At 40.2% G+C, this 20,082-nt stretch overlaps 1 protein-coding gene across 1 annotated transcript in view; it reads left to right on the plus strand.

Annotated features, from left to right (window-relative positions):
- Positions 1–18,663, plus strand: part of LOC101897243 (COA8 family protein CG14806, mitochondrial) — a 67,123-nt gene extending 48,460 nt beyond the window's left edge. The window contains 3 exon segments of the mRNA XM_059127268.1: positions 5,613–5,691; positions 5,694–6,018; positions 16,369–18,663. Coding sequence (XP_058983251.1) covers positions 5,613–5,691; positions 5,694–5,842 — 228 coding nt within the window. The 3' untranslated portion in view covers positions 5,843–6,018; positions 16,369–18,663.
- The last annotated feature ends 1,419 nt before the right edge of the window (positions 18,664–20,082 follow it).

A 20,082-nucleotide genomic window follows, 5' to 3' on the forward strand; every position in this document is an offset into this window, starting at 1 on the left:
GTAAAATTGATCAGAACTGTGGAATTATCAAATAAAGGCATTCTATGCATTATGCGTATGCATCATTCATTCTGCTATAAATTGTTGGTTCTATTTTTTATGGACAATCAACATTTTGGGATATCGACATTTTCAAGAATTTCTGTAAAATTATTCAGACTTGTGGAAATATCAAATAAATGCAATAAATGACGTTCTGTTGATGGCGTTAGCGAATCCGCATCATTCATTCTGCTAAAAGTTATTGGTTCTAATTTTTGTGGACAATCAAATTTTTTGGATACGACATTTACAAGCATTTCTGTAAAGTTGGTCAGATATATGGAATCATCAAATAAATTCACTAAATGTCGTTTTGACGATAGTGTATGCGATTCTGCATCATTCATTCTTTTATAAACTTATTGTTTCTAAGACATCTTTAAGGAGCCTCTACTTCGTGGCCAGGTGGGTCAGGTCGCTCATACGGTAGGTAGAGAGAAATGAAAATGAGAACCCTCTCGGATTTAGATTCCATTCTCGCCACCGTAACGTCTCCTCCACTGTAGTTGCTAAGGAGATAAGATTTAAACTACTTTGGCAACAATACACATCCTTATTATCACCATGGAGACCGGGTAAGAGACGTACTGCCACTCCTAGTCCAATTACCCTATTATTGTATATACAGGGTTCCTGAACCAGTGCTATGTCTACTTCAGCTTTCGTGAGGGATAGGAGGAGTTCGGCAGCAGTTGCTTTGCAGTGATGCAGATAAATCTGCATGATGCTAAGTAGCTGCTGTTTTTTTCTCCTAATGCAACGGCGTTATCCGAAAACGGATCCAGTCGGCGCCGAAATGCAATTTTCCCCCACGAGCTTGAAGGTACTCCTGGCCATCCGTATCCATAGATACTTGATGACCAGGCACCCTCCTTCAGTGCTTGAACTAACAAGACGCCAGTTGTCTGTTCTGAGGTTAGGGTTTTGCTCGCCCAGTATTGTCAGGATGCGTGATCCACAGATGGTGGTGGCACCCAAGCTGTCAATACCTTACGGGAGGGATGTCCTTTAAGGTCACCCTCTCCACTAAAGACAAGCTCCCTCAGTCGATCTTCGAATAGCAGCCATCGGCTGCAGCTGATTTTACCTTCCGGTTCTGCCTTGTCGATGATTGCTACTCGAAAATTGACCGGTATATGGTTTGAGAACACTTCCTTTTCCGCCCTGTTTGGCTTGCCGGTTGTGACTTGACCTCCGCCTGTGGACCTTAAAGCTTGAAGGGGCTGATAGGGGCGGTTTGGTCACGGCCGACTTGCTGACGGACGGAGTGGAAGTTGTAGGTGTAGGCTGAGAAGCCGGGGCCGTAGATGCCTTCATGGCCTCAGGGCGTGTTTCCTCCGTAGACCGACCTCTCTTCAACGCTGAGCGTGAAGAGTTGTCAGCTTCCTTTGGAGCTGCCAAGGCTGCGGCTATCACGAGCTCTGGTTTCTTGACCTTCCTGTTTCTGCGCTTCTTGGCAGGTGGGTTTGACTCAGCAGTGTCAGCACTAACCACCTCCGCGTGAACATCTACCGGAGTTGTTGATAGCAGATGGTAAGAGAGCTAGAAGAACCTGATTAAGAGAACAGCTTGGTAAATGCGGGTGATTCTTTTCGAACTTTGCAATTACTTTGAGGTTCATCTTATCAGAATCCTATCTCTCTCCGTTCTCTGCGCGGGGTACTGACAGCACCTACGTGATGGCGCTTTGCCTATCGAGGCTTGTAACATCAGAGGTGACTGCGATGATCCCTCCTGGAGTTGTGTCTTTGCACAAGTGCCGGTTGGGAGTGTTCTTAGTGGCTGCCTCATCCGAAAGTGGTGAGTCATTTCCAAAGCCAGAAGGAACACTTTCCTGACTGAGCCTCAGCGTTTTTGTCTTTTCCAGGAGAGCGGACAATTCTTCACTGTGTTTGTGAATACTGTCATGCATGACGTCACTGTAATTAAGTATTGAGTCGTCTCCTCCCGAGTTAAAAATCTAGTCCTGTAGCCGGTCCTTGGTCGTTGCTTCCTCAGAAGCAATAGTGTCATTGGTGTTTGTTGGGGGATTTGGTTCGACATGGTCGACATTTTGAAGAATTTCTGTAAAATTGTGCGATTCTGCACAATTCATTCTTCTGTAAACTTATTGGTTCTATTTTTTATGGACACTCAACATTTTTATGATATCGAAATTTTTAAGAGTTTCTGTAAAATTGGTCAGATATGTGAAATTATCAGATAAATACATTAAATGTCTTTCTGACGATGGCGTATGCGATTATTCATCATTCATTCTGCTATAAATTTATTGGTTCTATTCTCTATATGTGAAATTATCAAATAAATGCTTTAAATGTCATTCTGATGTGGCGTATGCAATTCTGCATCATTCATTCTGCTATAGGCTTATTGGTTCTGATTTTTATGGACAATCAATATTTTTGGTATATCGACATTTTCAAGAATTTCTTAATATGCTCAGACATTTAATATTGTTCTGACGATGGTGTAGACAATTTTGCATCATTCTTTCTGCTATAAACTTAATGGTTCTATTATGATATATTTTCTTACATCTATATTTTCAAGAATTTCTGAAAATTGTTCAGACGTGAGGATGTCGACATTTTGAAGGATTTCTGAAAAATTGGTCCGAATGTAAAATTTTAAAATAAATGCATTAAATGTCGTTCTGACGATGGTGTATGCGATTCTGCATCATTCATTCTGCTATAAACTTATTGGTTTCATTTTCTTATGGATAGTCAAATTTTTAAGGATATCGAAATTTTCAAGAATATTTGTAAAATTGTTCAGACACGCGGAATTATCAATTAAAAACGCAAAGTGTTTTAAGTGTCGTTCGATGGCCTATGAGATTCTGCATCATTCATTCTCCTATAAACTCATTAGTTCTATTTCTAATATGTAATATTTTTGGGATATCGACATTATCAAGAATTTCCGTAAATTGCTCAGACGTGTGGAGTGATCAAATAAATGCATTAAATATTGTTCTGACGATGGTGTATGCGATTCTGCATCATTCATTCTGCTATAAACTTATTAGTTCTATTTTCTTATGGACAGTCAAATTTTAAGGATATCGACATTTTCAACGATGGCCTATGCGATTCTGCATCGTTCATTCTGCTATAAACTCATTAGTTCTATTTTTTATGGACAATCAAATTTTTGGGATATCGACATTTTTGAGAATTTCTGTAAAAATGTTCAGATATGTGGATTTATCAAATAAATGCATTAAATACAATTCTGACGATGGAGTATGTGATTCTGCATCAGAGGGCTGCAACGAGTATGAAAAAATGCAATCATACTCGGTTTCTTACATGATTTTTGTTGATTCAGTCGTTTGATTTAATCTGAATGAAATAATCTTTTTCGCATCGCATCGGATCGAATTGAACGCTCAGTTTGAATCACTTCGCTTACAATCAAACATGAGTGTTCGAGAGCGTATGATGAGTTCAGCTACATGAATTGATCGAACACATGAATTGAAGTGAGCAATCACAACTGTGATTTTTTTCTTTCAATCGCGTTTCGAACACAAAGCTTCGATCAATAATGTTCTCCTACAACTTTTTTGTTCGCATGAGCAACTCGAATAAGCACGTTACATCTGACCGAATGTTTGAGTTTGATTGTATTTCCACTAACTGTGGTCAAGCCTGCTCAATCGTACTAATTGCAGCTCTCTGGTGAGCACCCATTTACATTTTTTGTGAACAGGTAGAACGTTTTATGATGGTGTTTACAATGTTGCTGTTTTTACTGCTTATTCATCCTGTATCCTATTGCTTTTTAGATGGACATAATTATGGTCCCTGCTAACATGCAATAACCATTTCTTTTCCAAACGCCCAAGTCCAATGAAACACACCGGGCAGTAAGAAAAAATAAACACTGAACACTTCACATGCCTATTTACATTTTATGAAAAATATACACCATTGTGTAAAGAAAACACTTTATGCAAAAGTACCTGGATTCAAACGAGTACCACTTTAAACTACAAACTCCAGTAAAATCGGTAGGAGAATGGTTGGAGCTGTTATATGGGGGCCATGCTAAGACGGGAGCCTATATAGACAATTTTATACAACGATTGTAATCTATAGCGAGCCTTTAATAACATAATTTTTAGACAAACGCGTAGAAAAATGCGGTTAAAACCATCAAAATGACGAATATTGGGGGGTACCGTTATACGGGGCTATACGAAAACGTGCTGCTATATGTACAATGCTCCTCCATCGGAGCTACAACCCACACAACAACCTACATATATCACTTTTTAGACAAATCCAATGGAAAGTGTGGCTAAAACCATTAAAATACCGAATGTCGGGATGTACCTTCATATGGGGCTATAGCTATAACGAGCTACAATACCAATTTTTAGACAAATTGGTGGAAATATGTGGCTAAATCAAATAATGTGAGCTGTATCGTGATTTCAATGAGAAGGACATCGTTAAATCGACTTAGAATTTTATGCGGATCATGAATATCCTCCTTTCAAGATGAACCATATAAAAAGTGTAGATCATAGTAAAAACTGAATAATAAATAAATCAAATAACGGCAAACCGAAGAAACAAATATAAAAAAATAAAAAAACTTGTAGACCAGACATTGCATTTAAGGTACATTATTGCACTTAATGCTCTTCGAACATCTGATCGAACTCTTTCTTTAGATGACAGTTTTTTCCAGTAGTTACATGTATCACTATAGAGTAAACACAATTATTAACTTCGCTAACGCACAACCGGCAAAATGAGCGATCGCATTTATTGTCATTTGAGATCGATTGTCAGAAATGATTTCAATCGCCAACTTAATGAACGTTCGCTGTTGTGTGCTCGCGCTCGTTTGTAATGTGTGTGCGAACATTCGTTTGATAAACGTTCGTCTGGTAAAGAATTTATCGCGTTAAAATACAATCGCAAAATAAGCTTAAATGAGAAGATCGTATTTTAATCGTTCGCCAGCGAATTTTTGTGCCCCCTGTAATATTCATTCAACATTTGCTCCTTTCGTTTACTGTTTAACATGTACTATGTAGCATCATAGTTTGCAACATAATTCGATTTTTTCTGTCTCAAGACGAAAAATTACTAAAAGTAACCACCAACTAACATAAAAACTTATGAAGCTTATGAAAATAATGGTTCACAAATTGCTTTTACATGTATTATTTTCCTCTTTCTTCATCAGCTCAGTTTGCAATTTAGTACTTTCAAGTGCTTTCGCTCTCACTTACTGGATTTTTGGGTAAACAAGAAGCAGTAACAATTTTTATAAATTATCGAGAATCGAACAATACATTTTATGAAAAAGATTTTGTCTTGCTGGATTTTACTAAACCTTTTTATACATTTTTACAGTATTTTTGAGTATGTTGAGTATATGTCTTATGAATGTTATTTCGATTAGCTATTTTATAAACCATATTATTTTCTGCTTTTTTAAATATTGTATTTTTTTTCTGCACTAACAAGTAATCGTTTTTGGTAAATTAGATATATTGTGTTAAATATTTGCATTCAAATACCTATTTTTCTTTTTTATTTTAGGAAAAACAAGATTTCATTCAAGCACACAACCTTGCCGGAATTCAAGATATTTCAGCAGATAAGATGAGTGAATTCTATAAATCTTTTTGGACAAAAACAGAAAGTTACATGTTTTATACAACTTTTCGTGGTATTATAAAAATTTTGAAATTCTAATTTTAGCTCTACAAGTGGAATGTGCAAATATACTTAAAACTTTAAAAAAGGAGACAAAAAGCAAATGTAATTAATGTATAATTTTACTGTTCAGTTTAATTCTTTAAAACAAATTGTTTGCATACTTGTTTTATTAATCAAAGAATAAAGGAAAAATAAATTAATGTATTTGCGGGGATCACTTCTTACCCTTGTTAAGAAGCGCCGTTCCATTCATGGTGAATAGGAGAGATGAATCAGAAGTCCAAAAGTGAGTAGTAAGCAATACTTATGCTTATATACTATAATCGAATCGAGAATCGAGATTTGTGGAAATGTTATATATATATATATATATATATATATATATATATATATATATATATATATATATATATATATATATATATATATATATATATATATATATATATATATATATATATATATATATATATATATATATATATATATATATATATATATATATATATATATATATATATATATATATATGTAATATTTTTGGGATATCGTCACTATCAAGAATTTCTGTAAAATTGCTCAGACATGTGGAGTGATCAAATAAATGCATTAAATATTGTTCTGACGATGGTGTAGGCGATTCTGCATCATTCTTTCTGCTATAAACTTATTGGTTCTATTGTGATCTATTTTCTTAAATCGATATTTTCATTTCAAGAATTTCTGTAAAATTGTTCAGACGTGTGGATGTCGACATTTTCAAGGATTCCTGAAAAATTGGTCCGAATGTAAAGTTTTAAAATAAATGCATAAAATGTCGTTCTGGCGATCGTGTAAGCGATTCTGCATCATTCATTCTGCTATAAACTTATTGGTTTCATTTTCTTATGGATAGTCAAATTTTTAGGGATATCGACATTTTCAAGAATTTTTGTAAAATTGTTCAGACGCGTGGAATTATCAAATAAATGCATTAAGTGTCGTTCGATGGCCTATGAGATTCTGCATCATTCATTCTGCTATAAACTCATTAGTTCTATTTTTTACGGACAATCAACATTTTCGGGATATCGACATTTTCGAGAATTTCTGTAAAATTGTTCGGACATGTGGATTTATCAAATACATGCATTAAATGTAATTCTGACGATGGCGTATGTGATTCTGCATCAGAGGGCAGATCAAATCAAATAATGTGAGCTGTATCGTGATTTCATTGAGAAGGACATCGTTAAATCGACTTAGAATTTTATGCTGATCCTGAATATCCTCCTTTCCAAGATGGATGATATGAAAAAGTGTAGATCATAGTAAAAACTGAATAATAAATAAATCAAATAACGGCAAACCGAAGAAACAAATATAAAAAATAAAAAAAAACTTGTAGACCAGACATTACAGCGCAAGTCTCGCTGGAAGTGTTCTTGGTGGCTTTTTGAAATGACTTACCACTTTGAGACGAGGAAATGACCGTGATGTCAAGTTCCTCATCCGAAAGTGGTGAGTCATCTCCAAAGCCAGAAGGAATAATCATGGGCACTCGGATATTTGTTCCGAGACTCTCCCCCCCGTACCGCTGAGTTGTCCGCGACTGATTATTTATTCGCAGCTGCCCAATATATCTATTGGGCGTTCCACTATCCGCAATCTGTGGACGCGTCCGGTAGCAACCAACTATGCTTCCGAAATCGGCCGGAAAATTTTCGCGTAGCATCTTGCATCAATTGCACTTTAATAGGAGGACCTTTGAACTTACCCGCTATATCACTGAATATATCTTTATGTTTGGCTAATAGCAGCTGTAGTCGTTGCCGTTGATGTTCAGAAAGTACGTGTTTTTTACTGCTATAGATGCTTTCTTCTCTCCTGTCGCTGCTGATAACTCCGTCCCCGTTGATGCTTCTATTGGGTCTTGGAACAATTTGGCAAAATTTACTTCTCGAGCAAAATGTGCGATCCGCTCACGGCCACATTATGTGTCTGGCCATTAACTGCGTATAAGTTCAGCCTACGACTGGTTCTGCCCAAAGACACATTAGGCACGGTACTTCTATGCACGTAATCTTGTGTCCCGTAAAACTTGAAAATCGCCGGTCCGCTTTCTTTAACACTGGTGACTGCTTTATGTCCTTTAAATTATCCAAGCTAATAATACTGTAAGGAGCAACCAGTTTCTAGTTCCATATCCACCTTCTGGCCGTCTATCTTCATTGTGACCATTTTCCGATCGAATGGCCCTTTTGTTCTGACTGTTGCAATCTGAGACGTATGTGCCTCCTCGCCCTCATCTGACAACAACGACTACTCTATCTGCTTTATATTTGACTTGCACACTTTACTTATGTGGCCTACCTTGCCGTACGTGTCGATCACTGCCGACTTCTGCTACACACCATTTTTCATCTTGACAGGTGTAAATCCCAACTTGCATGTTGGTTTTGTAGTAATATTCTCACCTGTATTTACTACACCCGTTGATAATTGAGTTAACTGCTTTGCCGTGGCACACTCATATGCCTCCGCAAAACTTTCTGGTTGCTTAGCAATAATCCCGTCACAAATATTGCGGGATTTCACTCCAAATATCATCTGCTCAATCAGCATCTTATCCAGTAAAAAAATTTGCCAACTATTCCCCTACATCTTGGTGTATCTGTCGAAATCTGAAACTTTCCGCATAAATGATTCTCCTCTCGTCGAAATGATTTATCAATGTTGTTTTGATTTCTTCATATTTCATCGTGGCCGCGATTTTTGAACAGCCTCCGTCGCAGCCGTACGAATTGCATTTGCCAAGGAAGAAAAAACTGCATTGAACTGCTCTTGGTTCATCGTGCCTGTCCACTTTTGACACCAATATTGTATACTCAGTTTTAATGTAATTCAGTTTATTTCATTAAGAAAGATTGTGATGTAAAGAGTAAACTATGAACTAATAACAAAAGAATATGGAATTGAGAATGTTAGTTAAAAAAGGGCAATCTGGCAGATAAAATAAAAGTGATGTCAATATCGAGTTAACATATAAAATAATATTCAAATTCGAAACTTGAAAACAAAACAAATCTGTAAAAAATTTAGCTAAAATCATCAAAATACCGAATATAGGGAGGTACCATTATATGACGGCCATACCAAAACGTGGACCGGCACAGACAATTTTCTGTCATAGGCTGTAGTATCCATTACGAACTTCACACACCAAATTTGAAACAATTCCGGTGAATAATGTCGCAAAAATCATCAAAATACCGAATATCGGGAGGTACCGTTATATGGGATAGACAATTTTCTGTCTTAGGCTGTAGTATTCATTACGAACTTCAAATATCAAATTTGGAACAATTTCGGTGAATAATGTCGCTAAAATCATAAAAATATCGAATATCGAAAGGTACCGTTATATGGGCTATACGAAGACGTGGACCTGCACATACAATTTTCTATCATAGACTGTAGTATCCATTACGACCTTCAAATGCCAAATTTGATGCAATTCCGGTGAATAATGTCGCTAAAATCATCAAAGTATCGATAGGTACCGTTATATGGGGGCTGTACGAAGACGTGGACCTGCACAATTTTTTTTGTCAGAGGCTGTAATATCCATTACGAAATTTAAATAAATTCCGGTGAATAATGTCGCTAAGACAATCAAAATACAGAATATCGTGCGGTGCCGGTACATAGGGGATATACGAAGGTGTGGACCTGCACGGACAATTTTCTGTCATAGGCTGTAGTATCCATTACGAACTTCAAACATCAAATTTGAAACATTTCCGGTGAATAATGAAGCTTAAATCTCCAAAATAAATAAAAATTATAATTTTTGAACCTACATCATTTCGTGCGGAAGCTAGAGTGATTTCCACAGATGGACAGGCGGATACATGGACGGACATCGCTAAGTCGTCATGTATGTTTCAAGGTGTTACAAACGGAATGGCATACTTAATATACCCTGTAACAACAATGACATCTTCCTGACTTATCACATTAACAATAGCAACATGTAGTTTTCGCATTTATTGTCGATGTCAATTGATCGCTATTTCCATTAGATTCGTAATTTAGTACGTCCTTTCATGTTTTTTGCTTTATCATTATCACACAAATACTTTTTCCTTTATGCATACTTAGTACATACACATATACATTATAAAACTTAATAAAGCAAGAGTTTGACTCTTCCCAAGAGGGTTTATATTTGTTTCGCTTTTCTGGAGACCCAATCGCAGGATTTTGAGTAACGACTAGGACATCCTCTGAGCTATTGAGCTAATACGTCCATATAATGAGACTCAGTATAAGATTGTATATTTGCCTCTTGGAAATTTCCTCTCTATAGACCACATAAAGTTTGATTTACTTAATATTTAGGAGAGCTCGTTTGTTGATGGATCTTACTTTTGCTTGTCATTTTTTTCCAAGGGACGAGAGTTTATTTGAAGACTTATTTTCTTACATCGTGTGGGGGCACCTATATGATATCGCTTTTGGGGGTGTTTACATTATATCCAAATTTATGTTAGGCAAATTTTTTGCGTCAATTCTTTGTTTATAGGAGAGTGGGGTAAGGAGAATGGAAAAAAATGGCTCGTGCTGGCAATTCGATTATAAATTAGAAAGGGCAATGATAAAAAAGTAAGTTGCTGAAATAATCGCCCTGCATAAATGCAAGAGGCAAGTTCAAAGAGTAATATAAAAATTAACACAAGTAAACTCGTCTAGTATAGGTTAGGTTTTAGGATGCGCAGTTGTATGAACAACCACTTCACTCGGAGATCTGCTGATCCATTGTGTATCCTAGTTTGGATGCGATCAGCGTGTCGTCTTTAACCATTTTAAGCTACTGGCTAATTGAAGCATAACTGCTGACTCGGTTTCGGAAAAAAGAGGGCAAGTCGGGCAGAATTTGCTTACCCGTTAGCCTATATTGGCCTCCAAAAATAGTTGCACAGTGGCAGAGTAGTTGCTCCACCGTCTCGGTTTCCTTCTCGTCCTGACAAAGCCTGCAGTATACAGTGTCGTCGCCCCCACTTGGAAGTCACAGCCCTTATATTGCAGTGACCTATAATTAGACCCACCAGAAGCTTTAGGTCAGATTTCGTCAAGGGAATGAGTGACCCTGATCTACGTTCGGAGATCACCGGCCATATTTTCTTAGAGACATTACATCTCCTTCCAGTCAGCCAATTCAGATTAAATCTCCCAGTGCAATGTTTGTGTCGTACTTGAAAGAAGTGACATAAGGGCCGCTTTGCTTAGCTCTCAATCTCTAGATTTACTGACTCAGATTCGCGTCTGGCCAATTTATCGCCTCCTCCACCTCCTTCATTGACAATGACCAGGGACCAACAGAGTTTGACAGAAGACTTAAACTTTTTAATTTAATTAGAGGATCACCAAATACTCAAGCATTCACAGAAGACCACAATTCACGTTCCACTTTCCATCTTTGAAACATCGGTATAGACGGATATACCGTTAAAAGGTGGGGTGTCACGGGTCCAGATGTCCCATTTGGGTATATGGATATCCAGTGATTCGAAACTATGCCTAGGTGATATATAATCACTGGTTATATTCCGACCTTCTATGTTCTCCACATTCTTAAGAATGACAGGACACTCTGCAGGGACTGCATCCGCCATTGACCTAGCTGACAGCATGTTCCTCTACAAAAAGGGTTTTAAGTTGAATCGATGATTGGGATGTCGAGTGCAGATTGGGGTGTGCTCCTTAACGCACCTGTAATTAGTAACGATTCTACGCTTTGGACCTTATAAATACTTTTGCAAAAGGTATTTTTGGCTAAAGATTGCTACCTCTTCATAATTAAGAATTGGACGAACTGATTCATATAGCAATTTGATTATATGCGGCATAAGTCCCCAGCTCTTCCATATGGATTTTTTGTAAGAATAAAGTGCGATTAAGCCCTATCATCGCCCGCTCCTCAATATTCCTTTTTCAATTTAATTTTTTGTCAAGGACGCTACCGATACTTCCATTGAAAAGCTTAACCTAACTCTATCCAGCAAAAGTAACGAAAAATCTGGGATTTCCGGTTTCCTTGTAAAAAGTGCAAGCACAGTTTTGAATTGGTTCACACCGAGTCCGTAACATCGTTCCCATCTAGAATGTTTATAACGAGCTCCCTGCCACGACTTCTGTTCTGTCAAGATCTTTTAGTATGTCGTTTATCACCAGAAGCCTGAGTAATGGTGTCTGAACACCTCCCTGTGGGGTACTCCAAGTAACCGATTTTCTAATAGAGAACACCCCGATTCTTGTGTTGATGATTCTGCTACTGAGCATAACATCAATCCACTCAATTAGGAGTGGTGGTATACCAAGTTTTGTAAGGGAACCATGAATTGCCTCAAGTGTGACATTTTTGAATGCCCCTTCTATGTCAAGAAAGGCTGCCAAAGTGAATCACAATTCATTCAGATTCTTCTCCACAAAACTCACGATGTCATGCTGCGATGTTTCAACAGATTTACCTTTCGTGTAGGCATGTTGAGCAGTGCTTATCGAGATCAAAGGTAGATATTATCTCAACATCTATTAGTCTCTTCAGTATTTTCAATAGAAAATAGTAATAGTAAAACAGTAAAGACAAGCTCTTTCAGTCAATCTTCGAATAGCAGCCATCGGCTGCAGCTGATTTTACCTTCCGGTTCAGCCTTGTCGATGATTGCTACTCGAAGATTGACCGGGTAGATGGTGGTATACCAAGTTTTGTAAGGGAACCATGAATTGCGTGAGATTTTTGAATGTCCCTTCTATGTCAAGAAAGGCTTCCAAAGTGAATCAAAATTCATTCAGATTCTTCCCTCATGCTGCGCTGTTTCAACAGATTTGCCTTTCATGTAGGTATGTTGAGCAGTGCTTATCGAGGTCAAAGGTAAATATGATCTCAATATCTATTAGTCTCCTCAGAGTTTTCAATAGAAAATACGAAAGACTGGAGGGAGTAGAGAAGCTGTTCACGGCGCTGGGAAAGAAAGGGGCAATCTCATCGTTGGATCCGATGCCAACGTCCACCAACGAATGCAATCCCACGGGTTCTACGATCCAGTATGTACATGTACATGTTTGCGAGACTACAGTGAATGATAGGACAGTGATGATAGGATCTCAGTCACTTTCAACGAAGTAATGGTGACTGATCCGAAGAGGTGCGCGGAGTATTTCAACCGACAATATGTCAAGCACCCCGAGAGCGACAGGGCGAAGCGAAGAGTACTACGTCGTATCAGATCTCTTCCCACCGAGGACGAACCACCACAGTTTACGATGGTTGATGTTGCAAATGTCATCCGGGGCCCAGACGGAATTTCAATGGTAATGTTGAAACAGCTGGATACGCCGGGAGTCGAGTACCTAACGAAAGTTCTCAATATGTCGTCCACATAGTGCCCGAACCTGGAAAATGGGCCGGGTGGTCCCGCTACCGAAGCCAGGTAAGGATGCCAGTAAAGGCGAATCGTACAGGCCGATTTCGCTTTTGTCGCCAGTAGCTAAGACTCTTGAGGCTTTACTCCACACCAGCATTAGAGGAAGCTATCCAGTTGCCAACCATCAGCACGAAATTCGTGTACAACATAGTATCACAACAGCATTACACGTCATATTAGTAGAGGATTGAACCATAACAAGCCGTGTGACAGAACAGTGTTAGTAGCCCTTGGCCTATCAAAGGCATTTGATACGGTCAATCATGCTATACTGTTTGAGGACGTGCGGAGAACCACCCTCCGGCCAAGTTTAAAACGTTGGATAATCAACTATATGTGGACGCCAGTCGTACGTGGAATTCCGGAACAAGAAGTCCAAAGCCCGTAGAGTGAAACAGGGAGTTCCCCCAGGTGGGGTAATATCTCCGGAAGTGTTTAACCTATACCTTTCCGGAATTCCTTGTATTCGTTTGCGGATGATTGTACGATCATGGCGTCGAGCCCAGTGGGCGATGACATATGTATAAGGTTGTACTCCTATCTCTCGAAGCTTGCCGCATACTTCCACGCAAGGAATATGAGAATATCCACCTCGAAATCAACGGGCACACTCTTTACCACATGGTCTGCGAAGATGAGAAGACAGCAGAGTGTGCAGGTCGAGGGAATTTAATACAGACCACGAACTACCCCAAGATTCTAGGGGTCACATTCGCGACAAGATGAAAAGCAGGAAGAAGATCCTCAAAGCGCCAGCCGGTAGCACTTGGGGTGTGGACAAGGAAACCTTGTTGACCTCTTATAACGCGATAGGTCGGCCTGTGGTCAGCTTTGCGGCTCCAGCGTAGCCCGCGAACTTTAGTGCTAAGCAGTGGAAGCACATCCGGACATGCCAGAACGCTGCCCTGAGAACTGCGACAGGGTGCCTTCTACATGAGGAGGCGAAAGTCCTTCCCTTATGCTTTCGTTGCAGTACCTGCTTGGCTGTTACCATGAGAGTCATCCCAACCATCATATGGTGGATACAACTTCCCCACGCAGGCGTGGCATTAAGGACATACACGATCTAGAGAGGGAGGTCAAACGTTATAAGAGAGAACCTTTAGATCAAGAAGCCTATCAGACAGGTCTGAGTAGCATTTATACCGATGCAGTCGCGGATGCTATTAGCAGTTACAAAATTAATGCCGAAACACTTACATGTACTACTGCTACAACAACAACCAACGAATGCGATTATGCATCATTCATTCTGCTATAAACTTAATGGTTTTATTTTTTATGAACTGTCAAAATTTTTGAAATATCCACTTCTACTTCGTGGCCAGGTCCCTCATACGGTAGGTAGAGAGAAAGGAAAATGAGAACCCTCCAGGATTTAGATTCCATTCTCGCCACCGTAACGTCTCCTCCATTGTAGTTGCTAAGGAGATAAGATTTAAACTACTTTTGGCAACAATACACATCCTTATCTTATCACCATTGGAGACCGCGTAAGAGACGTACTGCCACTCCCTAGTCCAGTTACCCTATTATTGTATATACAGGGTTCCTGAACCAGTGCTATGTCTACTTCAGCTTTCGTGAGGGATAGGAGGAGTTCGGCAGCAGCTGATGCAGATAAATCTGCATGATGCTAAGTAGCTGCTGTTTTCTTCCTCGTAATGCAACGGCGTTAGCCGAAAACGGATCCAGTCGGCGCCGAAATGCAATTTTCCCACACGAGCTTGAAGGTACTCCTGGCCATCCGTATCCATAGATACTTTGATGACCAGGCACCCTCCTTCAGTGCTTGAACTGACAAGACGCCAGTTGTCTGTTCTGAGGTTAGAGTTTTGCTCGCCCAGTATTGTCAGGATGCGTGCTGGATCCACAGATGGTGGTGGCACCCAAGCTGTCAATACCTTACGGCAGGGGATGTCCTTTAAGGTCACCTCTCCACTAAAGACAAGCTCCCTCAGTCGATCTTCGAATAGCAGCCATCGGCTGCAGCTAATTTTACCTTCCGGTTCAGCCTTGTCGATGATTGCTACTCGAAGATTGACCTGGTATATGGTTTGAGAACACTTGCTCTTCCGCCCTGTTTGGCTTGCCGGTTGTGACTTGACCTCCGCCTTGTGGACCGACTTGCTGACGGACGGAGTGGAAGTTGTAGGTGTAGGCTGAGAAGCCGGGGCCGTAGATGCCTTCATGGCCTCAGGGTGTGGTTCCTCCGTAGACCGACCTCTCTTCAACGCTGAGCGTGAAGAGTTGTCAGCTTCCTTTGGAGCTGGCAAGGCTGCGGCTATCACGAGCTCTGGTTTCTTGAGCTTCCTGTTTCTGCGCTTCTTGGCAGGTGGGTTTGACCCAGCAGGGTCAGCACTAACCACCACCGCGTGAACATCTACCGGAGTTGTTGATAGCAGATGGTAAGAGAGCTAGAAGAACCTGATTAAGAGAACAGCTTGGTAAATGCGGGTGATTCTTTTCGAACTTTGCAATTACTTTGATGTTCATCTTAATCAGAATCCACTCTCTCTCCGTTCTCTGCGCGGGGTACTGACAGCACCTACGTTGATGGCGCTTGCCTATCGAGGCTTGTAACATCAGAGGTGACTGACGATGATCCCTCCTGGAGTTGTGACTCTGCACAAGTCCCGTTGGGAGTGTTCTTAGTGGCTTCCTCATCCGAAAGTGGTGAGTCATTTCCAAAGCCAGAAGGAACACTTTCCTGACTGAGCCTCAGCGTTTTTGTCTTTCCCAGGAGAGCGGACAATTCTTTACTGTGTTTGTGAATACTGTCATGCATGACGTCACTGTAATTAAGTATTGAGTCGGCTCCTCCCGAGTTAAAAATCGAGTCCTGTAGCCGGTCCTTGGTCGTTGCTTCCTCAGAAGCAATAGTGTCATTGGTGTTTGTTGGGGGATTTGGTTCGACATGGTCGACATTTTGAAGAATTTCTGTAAAATTGATTGATTGATTGATTCTGTACAATTCATTCTTCTGTAAACCTATTGGTTCTATTTTTTATGATATCGAAATTTTCAAGAGTTTCTGTAAAATTGGTCAGATATGTGAAATTATCAGATAAATACATTAAATGTCTTTCTGACGATGGCGTATGCGATTATTCATCATTCATTCTGCTATAAATTTATTGGTTCTATTCTCTATTTTCATGCAAAAGTACCTGGATTCAAACGTGGAACTCCAGTAAAATCGGTAGGAGAATGGTTGGAGCTGTTATATGGGGGCTATGCTAAGACGGGAGCCTATATAGACAATTTTATCCAACGATTGTAATCTATCGCGAGCCTGAAATATCATAATTTTTAGACAAACGCGTAGAAAAATGCGGTTAAAACCATCAAAATGACGAATATCGGGGGGTACCGTTATACAGGGCCATACGAAAACGTGCTGCTATCCATCGGAGCTAGAACCCACACAACAACCTACATATACCAATTTGTAGACAAATCCAATGGAAAGTGTGGATAAAACCATTAAAATACCGAAAGTCGGGATGTACCTTCATATGGGGGCTTGAAACGTGCTGATTTCATCACGTACATTTATACAAACAATGAGAACAACAACAGCGGCCACTGCAAGTGCGACGCTAACAGCACCAACCAACCACCATTACCATGCACACACGACTCGGTCATACGCAGTCAACAAGGCGACAACAGCACTAGCCAACAAACGCAGCATTCATTGGGCGCGTGGTGAACAAAGTAGTTTTCGGTGGTGTGCTGCTCACAGCGTAAGGCTAAAAATTCGCAATGACTTGGTAGAACCGGTCACATATAGTGTTCAGTTTGAGGTGCGATGAGGAAGGCTCGCTACTGCAGGAGCTTGCCAAAGGGTAGCTAGTGATTTTTCTAAAGATCAACGGCCGTCCTCCGACTAATAAAAGCGTTAGTCGGGAATACTTTTCCAAGACTGGCTCTCATTAATTTGAGTGGCTGGTAATTCATTTACACAGGAGTCTCGGCTCGCTGTTCCACAGGAACTTCGGTTCGCTGTTCCACAGGAGTTTCGGTTCGCTGTTCCACAGGAGCTTCGGCTCGCTGTTCCACGGGAACTTCGGTTCGCTGTTCTACAGGAGTTTCGGCTCGCTGTTCCACAGGAACATCGGTTCGTTGTTCCACAGGAGTTTCGGCTCGCTGTTCCACAGGAGTTTCGGCTCGCTGTTCCACAGGAACTTCGGTTCGCTGTTCCGTATAATAGTCAAACGTTGGTAGTGGAGTAGACGTAGTTAGAGAATCGTAGCTAGACTAGTTACCTCGCCCCTGTAGCCGACCCGAATAAAAAGAACCCGAGCTGCCGAACGAGCCACGATCCATCTACACAGCGTAACGCATCGGTTGCTGAATCTACCCTCAACGAGCTGCCGAACACGTACGAATGTCAATCCGCTCACGAAGACCTGGACAGCTGCTCCCGATTACCTTCTAATCGTCAACAACCCTCATCACACGAACACCAATATCGTAATTCCTGATCGTCGACAACCGACGACCACAAGTTCCCGATTACCTTCAAATCGACAACGACCATGAGTTCCCGATTACCGTCAACAGAACGCATCACCCGAACACAATCATCATAATTCCTGATCGTCGACAACCGACGACCACAAGTTCCCGATTACCTTCTAATCGTCAACAACCCTCATCACCTGAACACCAACATCGTAATTCCTGATCGTCGACAACCGACGACCACAAGTTCCCGATTACCTTCAAATCGTCAACGACCATGAGTTCCCTATTACCGTCAACAGAACGCATCACCCGAACACAATCATCGTAATTCCTGATCGTCGACAACCGACGACCACAAGTTCCCGATTACCTTCAAATCGTCAACAACAGTTATCACCCGAACACAATCGTCGTAATTCCCGATCGTCGACAACCGAAGACTACAAGTTTCCGATTACCGTCAAATCGTCAACAGAACGTATCACCCAAACACAATCATCGTAATTCCTGATCGTCGACAACCGACGACCACAAGTTCCCGATTACCTTCAAATCGTCAACGACCATAAGTTTCCAATTACCGTTAAATCGTCAACAGAACGCATCACCCGAACACAATCATCGTAATTCCTGATCGTCGACAACTGACGAACACAAGTTCCCGATTACCTTCGAATCGTCAACGTAAGCGTCACCCGAACGCAACACCGTAATTCCCGTAATCAACCACCCGAGTATTCATTGTGTGCACCCGACGTCATCGTTCTCGATTGTCCACGAGTCGTACACCCTCCTGCATACGATACGAGTTAGCATCGAATCCCCGATCATCAACTAAGCACCAGTACCTTGAAATCACGAACATCTCCGAAGTCCATTTGCCATCCTATATTCCATATTTATCTTATCGTATTTCAACCCGAGTAGATTGTAATTTAGAATTAAAGATCAATAAAACATCCGATTTTTACCCCCAGGAAAGGGAGAAATCTACTCTTATTATTTCATAAGATTTAGTGGGTCCTTATGGAGACCCTGGATACAGCTGATCTTACCTCAGCCGACGAGAAAACCACGTTACAGGCTATACCTATAACGAGCTACAAATTCCAATTTTTAGACAAATTGGTGGAAATATGTGGCTAAAACTATTAAAATACTGAATGTCTGCAGGTACCATTATATGGGGGCTATACGAAAACGTGGACCTATATGTACAATGTTCCGCCACTAGAGCTAGAACCCATAACGAACTACAAATAAAATTTGTAGAGAAATCGGTGGAAATATGTGGCTAAAACCATAAAAATACCGAATGTTGGGATGTACCTTCATATGGGGGCTATACCTATAACGAGCTACAAATACCAATTTTTAGACAAATTGGTGGAAATATGTGGCTAAATCAAATAATGTGAGCTGTATCGTGATTTCATTGAGACGGACAACGTTAAATCGACTTAGAATTTTATGCTGATTATGCATATATATATTTTATGGGGTCTGTGACGAATATTTAAAGGTTTTACAAGCGGAATGGCAAATTTAATATACCATCCTTTCCAAGATGGACGATATAAAAAAGTGTAGATCATAGTAAATACTGAATAATAAATTATTCAAATAACGGCAAACCGAAGAAACAAATATAAAACAAGTAAAAAACATTAAGTTCGGCCGGGCCAAACTTTTAATACCCTCCACCTTAGGGTAAAGGAAACATTAGAAGAAATGTGGCAAAAACCATTAAAATGCCGAATATCGGGAGGTATATGGGGGCTCTACCAAATCGTGGACCTACACATGCAAGGTTCCGCCAACGGAGCTAGAACCCATTATGACCTACAAATACCAATTTTCAGACAAATACGTGAAAAAAGGGGCAAAAATCGTCAAATTACCGAATATCGGGAGGTACCGTTATATGGGGGCTATACCAAAACGTGGACCTATAATTACAATGACTCGCCACACGAACTGGGACCCATTATGATCTACAACTACCAAATTTTCAGTGAAATTCGTGAAAAAATCAGTCAAAAATCATCAAAATACCGAATATTGGGAGCTACCGTTATATGGGGACTATACCAAAACGTGGACCTATACATACAATGTTTCGCCACACGAACTAGGACCCATTATGACTCACAAATACCAATTTTTACACAAATCAGTGAAAAAATGTTGCAAAAACCATCAAAATACCTAATATCGGGAGGTACCGTTATATGGAGGCTATACCAAATCATGGACCCATACATGCAATGTTTCGCCACCGGAGCTGGAACTCATTATGACCAACAAATACCAATTTTTAGACAAATCCGTTAAAAACTGTGGAAAAAATAATCAAAATATCGAATATCGGGAGGTACCATTATATGAAGGCTATACCAAAACGTGGA

The sequence above is a fragment of the Musca domestica genome, unplaced genomic scaffold (genome assembly GCF_030504385.1).
Source record: "Musca domestica strain aabys unplaced genomic scaffold, Musca_domestica.polishedcontigs.V.1.1 43, whole genome shotgun sequence".
Classification (NCBI taxonomy): Eukaryota; Metazoa; Arthropoda; class Insecta; order Diptera; family Muscidae; genus Musca; species Musca domestica.